We start from the raw sequence: 5,095 nt of genomic DNA, 5'->3' as shown, positions 1-5,095 counted from the left end.
CTCTTCCCGACCAAAACTGCCATCGAATTAGATGTTTTAGAATCTAGATATATGTTCATCTGATATCTTCCAAGTTCCAACAGAGAAATTGGCTACGATTCCTAAAAGCTCAAACTTGCATGAGACCAGAACTAACCACTGACCCAAGCACCAAAGGGTTTAAACATAAACAGAAATCCTCGGATACCCTCTATCATGGGAGGCAATTTCCACTCTTCCGTACACAATTGTGGTTTCACGTAAACTGGGTGAGAACCCCACCGACAACTACTTCAGACCATGAAAACAAATCGAACCCAAAGCTACAACTTCCGAACAGATTTTATCCATGTCCCTAACATTTTCCCCCAATAATCCAGAGAATGCCCGAGATCAACACCAACACCGTCACCATAAATGTAATGCACAGAATCAAGGGTACCCTTCAACCGAGATTATAGACAAAAACCCAGGAAAGAGATTCAAATGCATCTGCAAATCATCATCAAACGAATTGGCATGCAGCCAGTGAGAAATTCGTCATTGTAAGCCAGGCATGCATACAATACACATTCACAAATATACGAATACCTCTTCGATACGAGAGAGATTCAGCTGAAGCCGATTGTTAATCCAGGAGAGAATCTCGTTTCGTCCGACGAAGTAAGCGCTATCCATTATGCCAATGTTTGACGCCATTTCTTCTTCTCTCCCACCGGAAAAAAAAAAAACCCCGAAAGAAACCCTTTTTTTCTCTTGATGAAATAAGGGAAATAGAGAGAATGGGTATCAACCGAAAAGGCAAAATCGATGCGATACGCTAAGAATATTTTTCTTTTTCTCTCCTAAATTTCGATTTGATCCGTGTTGGTCTTGCTTGTTATGAAAAGAAACTGAAGCAGAGGAAACGACGGGGAGAGAGGGAGAGGGAAAAGGTAAAAAGCTTACGAAAAAAGAAGCAAAGAAAGGCTGGCATCAGCAATTGCGAATGTGGCCGTGGCGAATTTAATTTTATTATTTTATAATTTCCCTTTTGTTGGATATATTAATTTACAATTTTCATTTGAAAATTCATATACATTCTGAAACATATGCTTACACTAATAATTATAATTATCGAATAATGATATACCTGATGGTGCCCAACTAGTATTTATTTATTTTTTTCAATATGTGCAAGGGAATCTAATAAACATAGATTCTAAATATTATATAAATATATGTATATCGTTCCTTATGTATGTTATGTGAATGAATCTGTACTATGAAGCAGAAGCATTATAAAGAATGCCTCACCAGATTGTTTGTTCAATGTTTTTATCTATGTAATTAATCTAAAAAATCTCTTTTTTAGATGACAAGATATAAATTTGGGTTGTATAAAAAAAAATGAAATAAAATTAGTTAATAAAATATGTCATTTAATTAATAAAAACAACAATAAGAATTAAAATTTATTTATACTTTTATTTGGCGAATACCCTTAATTAACATTTTATCATTCATATTATTTATCATGTGAATATATAGCAAACACAATCTCATTACGCCAAACAATTATTTCTCATCCCATAAAACTTAATCATGTTAATTAAGATTTGTTTTGGGATATTTGCCATAAGATTGAGAAAATATGAAGGGACAGCATTTTGTAATTAAATACTAAAAAAATTAGGTTGATGAAAAAACGACGACAGAATTTGGCTAAAATGTATTGCCTCCAATTATGCATATATATGATATATGTATTATGTAAACAATACGAAACGACGTAGTCAATGCATTTGCGATAACAATGAAACAAAATCTAAAGTAAATATACGCCACGTCATCATGAAGGAGCTTATGTGATTAGGACACGTGAACTTTTGGTCAAACATGTTTGGTCAACTACGTGGGCTTGGTTGACGGAACGTCTTCTCCGTGAATATCCCTAACGGAAAAAATCAAAATTTTCAAAAGATAAAATCATAGAAATAGATTCATAACCATATATCTTAAAACAACTACATGGGACAATTATTATATTTAAACAATATATATATCGGTGCTGAACTAAACATATCCCAAACACACACACATTTATATTTTTTATTCATCTCAAAATTTTAAAATTAATAATCCGAATTTGATTTACAAAAATGGAAACATTTCTTTAGCATATAGTATACTATTAAAAGGGGGCATTATCAAAAATACCCTTAAAATGCTACTTCTACTTCAAGACCTACCCTGGTCACATGTGACCAATGTGACCGAAATATAGTATGGTCACATTTTGATTTTTATCGATTATAACGTTAAATTTATGGTGATCACACTAATTCATTATGTTCATACCTTGTATATCTTAAGGGGGCATTATCAAAAATACCCTTAAAATGCTACTTCTACTTCAAGACCTACCCTGGTCACATGGTCACAAGGGTAGGTGTTGAAATAGAAGTAGCATTTTAAGGGTATTTTTGATATAATAAAAGGCGTAAAACAATGGTTTCACTGCAGTCTACTTTGGTCCGGTCCTGCAGCAACAGAGGATGTACCACGTGAAACGCTTAAAAAAAATACTTGTTTCTTTTGAATTGATTTTAGATAAATTAATAAATTAAATAAATAAATAAATAAACACTCCAGACTGATTCATAACAAAAGGGTTCATTCTCCTCAAAATCAGAAAAACCTGATGGAAATTATATAATCACTCACATCCCCAAAAATAGCGGAATTAAGTTTTTTTTTAATAAAAAAAAAACTAAAGAAGCGACGGAAATAAATCGAGTAAAAAAAAACTCACGTTATTTTGCCCAAGGGAAAAAAAATTACTACACACAAAAATTAACGGCGAAATCACTGCACACACTTGCACCGCCGTCGCCGCCTGAGTTATCAAGCTATCCTCGTACCATCATTCTGCTCTTCTCTGCCTACTCCGCCGTGTGATCCACTCACCGGAGACTCGCCCGAGACATGTCGTCCGTATGGATTGAGGCCAGAGAGAACACTCATATGCCTTTGATATGATGATCACTCTCACCATCTCCTCCGCCGTTATCTTCGTTGATCGTATTAATCATGGAGGATATATGTTCGCCGGAAAGTACAGCCATCTGCGGAGGAGCTACGGCGGCAAAGTTCATGAGGTGTAAGCCGCTCGACAGGGTGGTGGATGAGGAGGCGGAGTTAACAGAAGGAAACGCCCATATGGGATCTCCTCCTCCACTGCCGCCGGATACCAAGACTCCAGCGCCGGCGTGGTGGTTACTTGCGGCAGCGACCATCCAGAAGTTTCCGGGGATCTGAGCCGTGGTGGGCCCACTGTTGCTAGATTGCAAAGCATAGCTTTGATGATGATGCTGATGCAAATCCGTCGTTGTTTCGACCCTCCGCTTCTTCTCTTCCGATTCGTCTTCCAAACTTGAAGCACCTTCTTGTTTCGCTTGTATGCCTGATGGATAGCTCAAGAGATGGCTACTCGTGGGGTTGTGGAAGTCCAAAAACGACGTCGTTGTGGGCACGAACGTGTCGAGACCAGGGAAGAGAGAAGCACTCGACGTGGTTCTTCCATGGATATTATACCCGCGTTGTTGTTGTTGCAACAAAGCAGAAGTGGAGGAGAAGGGAATATTAGGGTTAACGTAAGCTGCGGCGGCGGCGGAGTGGAAACGGGAGGGGAGGGAAATGGAGGAGCCGGAGGAACGGAGAGAGATATTCAAGGAGGTGAAGTTCGCCGGAATAGTTCCGGTCCCGGTGGCAGCGATGACGGCGGGCTCCGCCTGCTGGAGAAGCCACTCTATGGTTTCTCCGTCGGATTTGTGGCCGAGCTCTCGAGTAAGCTGGAAAACCCTAGCCGCGCATAGGGCTGGCATTCGGATCCTCCTACCTCGACCGTCAACCTTCGTGTGTCGGTCCTTTGTCGACGTCCGCTTCGGCGGCGGTTTCTTACCGGCAGCCGTGGCTGACTCTTGTGGTTGCGTTTGCGTCTGCGTCTGCGTTTGCGTTTGAGGTGGCTGTTGATGTTGTTGTTCGAATGAGAAGATGGAGGAGGCGGCGGTAGAGGAGGGTTTGTCGTCGGAGTCTCGTTTTCCGAGTAGTTGGAAGGGGAAAGTTGGCCGGTGACCATTTCCACCGTCCATCATCTCTCACTCTCTCTATGGTTTGTGTTGCAGAGTGGCAATTTATGTAAATATGTGTACATATGAATTAGGGTTTAGCTTTGCTGATCTGTGTGAGGGTCGTCCTATTGCACTCTTGTGTCTTTGGTTTCTTGTTTCTTGCAATAAAAACTTAGGAATTGATTGATGCAACGGAGAGAGAGACACAGAATGGGAACTAAAGAAGTGAGAATTATATTAGGAATTTTGATTGATTGATGCATATATATATATATATATATATATATATAATATAAATATAACATTTACCGTTACCAATATATATATATTTATTTATTTATTTGGGTGAGCTTTTAAAAAAGCCATTTCTTTTTTGTTTCCTTTTTCTTCTTTAGGGAACAAAAGATAAAAATTGTTTTCATTGCTTCATATCTCACGCTTTTATCATAATTAGTGATCATAGCAATAGCAATACGTACCCGCACCAATAACAATGTTATATGTTATAATTAACACCTATAATAACATAATATTATTCGTACGTTAATATTCATTTTACCGTTTTTTAGTTTGTCCCATGATCTCCAGAATCTAATATATATATATATATAAAATATATATATGTATCTATAGGCAAAAGAAGTAGAACATATCATGTTTGATGACCCATTTCACTTGGTCCATATAGCAAGTATGTGACCGAAATAACTATCGATCTGCACGTATAATAATATATCATAATGTTTTAGACACCTGTATGTATTAATATATATATATATATATATATATCATGGAGATTTAAATGGAATAATAAAAACACCTGGCAGAGTTGGACAGTGACTGTTCATTAACATCCGATTGTACATATTACGTAGATAGTTGAAAAATTACTTGCATTACTTAAATAAAAAATAGTTATTTAGATCTAATGGTTCTGCACATAACTGGGTTTATATAATTTATGGTCATATATCTATTCACACACGTGATATATATATATATAT

General features: G+C 37.4%; 2 protein-coding genes across 3 annotated transcripts in view; both read right to left on the bottom strand.

Moving 5' to 3' along the window:
• The window catches only part of LOC104821427 (microtubule-associated protein RP/EB family member 1B), a 3,597-nt gene extending 2,650 nt beyond the window's left edge, over positions 1-947 (bottom strand). The window contains exon 1 of one of the 2 annotated variants that reach the window (XM_010552306.2): positions 571-947. In XM_010552306.2, coding sequence (XP_010550608.1) covers positions 571-678 — 108 coding nt within the window. In that variant the 5' untranslated portion in view covers positions 679-947. The remainder of the gene's footprint in view (positions 1-570) is intronic. The other variant, XM_010552307.1, reaches the window with a different exon arrangement.
• Positions 948-2,622: 1,675 nt separating this feature from the next.
• LOC104821425 (transcription factor TCP14-like) lies at positions 2,623-4,308 on the bottom strand. Its single transcript, XM_010552304.1, has one exon. The coding sequence runs from the start codon at positions 4,113-4,115 to the stop codon at positions 2,982-2,984; it is 1,134 nt and encodes a 377-aa protein (XP_010550606.1). The 5' UTR covers positions 4,116-4,308; the 3' UTR covers positions 2,623-2,981.
• Between the last annotated feature and the right edge of the window lie 787 nt (positions 4,309-5,095).

This window comes from Tarenaya hassleriana, unplaced genomic scaffold (genome assembly GCF_000463585.1).
Source record: "Tarenaya hassleriana unplaced genomic scaffold, ASM46358v1 Cleome33, whole genome shotgun sequence".
Lineage (NCBI taxonomy): Eukaryota > Viridiplantae > Streptophyta > Magnoliopsida > Brassicales > Cleomaceae > Tarenaya > Tarenaya hassleriana.
The sequence above is the reverse complement of the archived record's forward strand: the minus strand, read 5'-3'. Positions and strand labels throughout refer to the sequence as shown.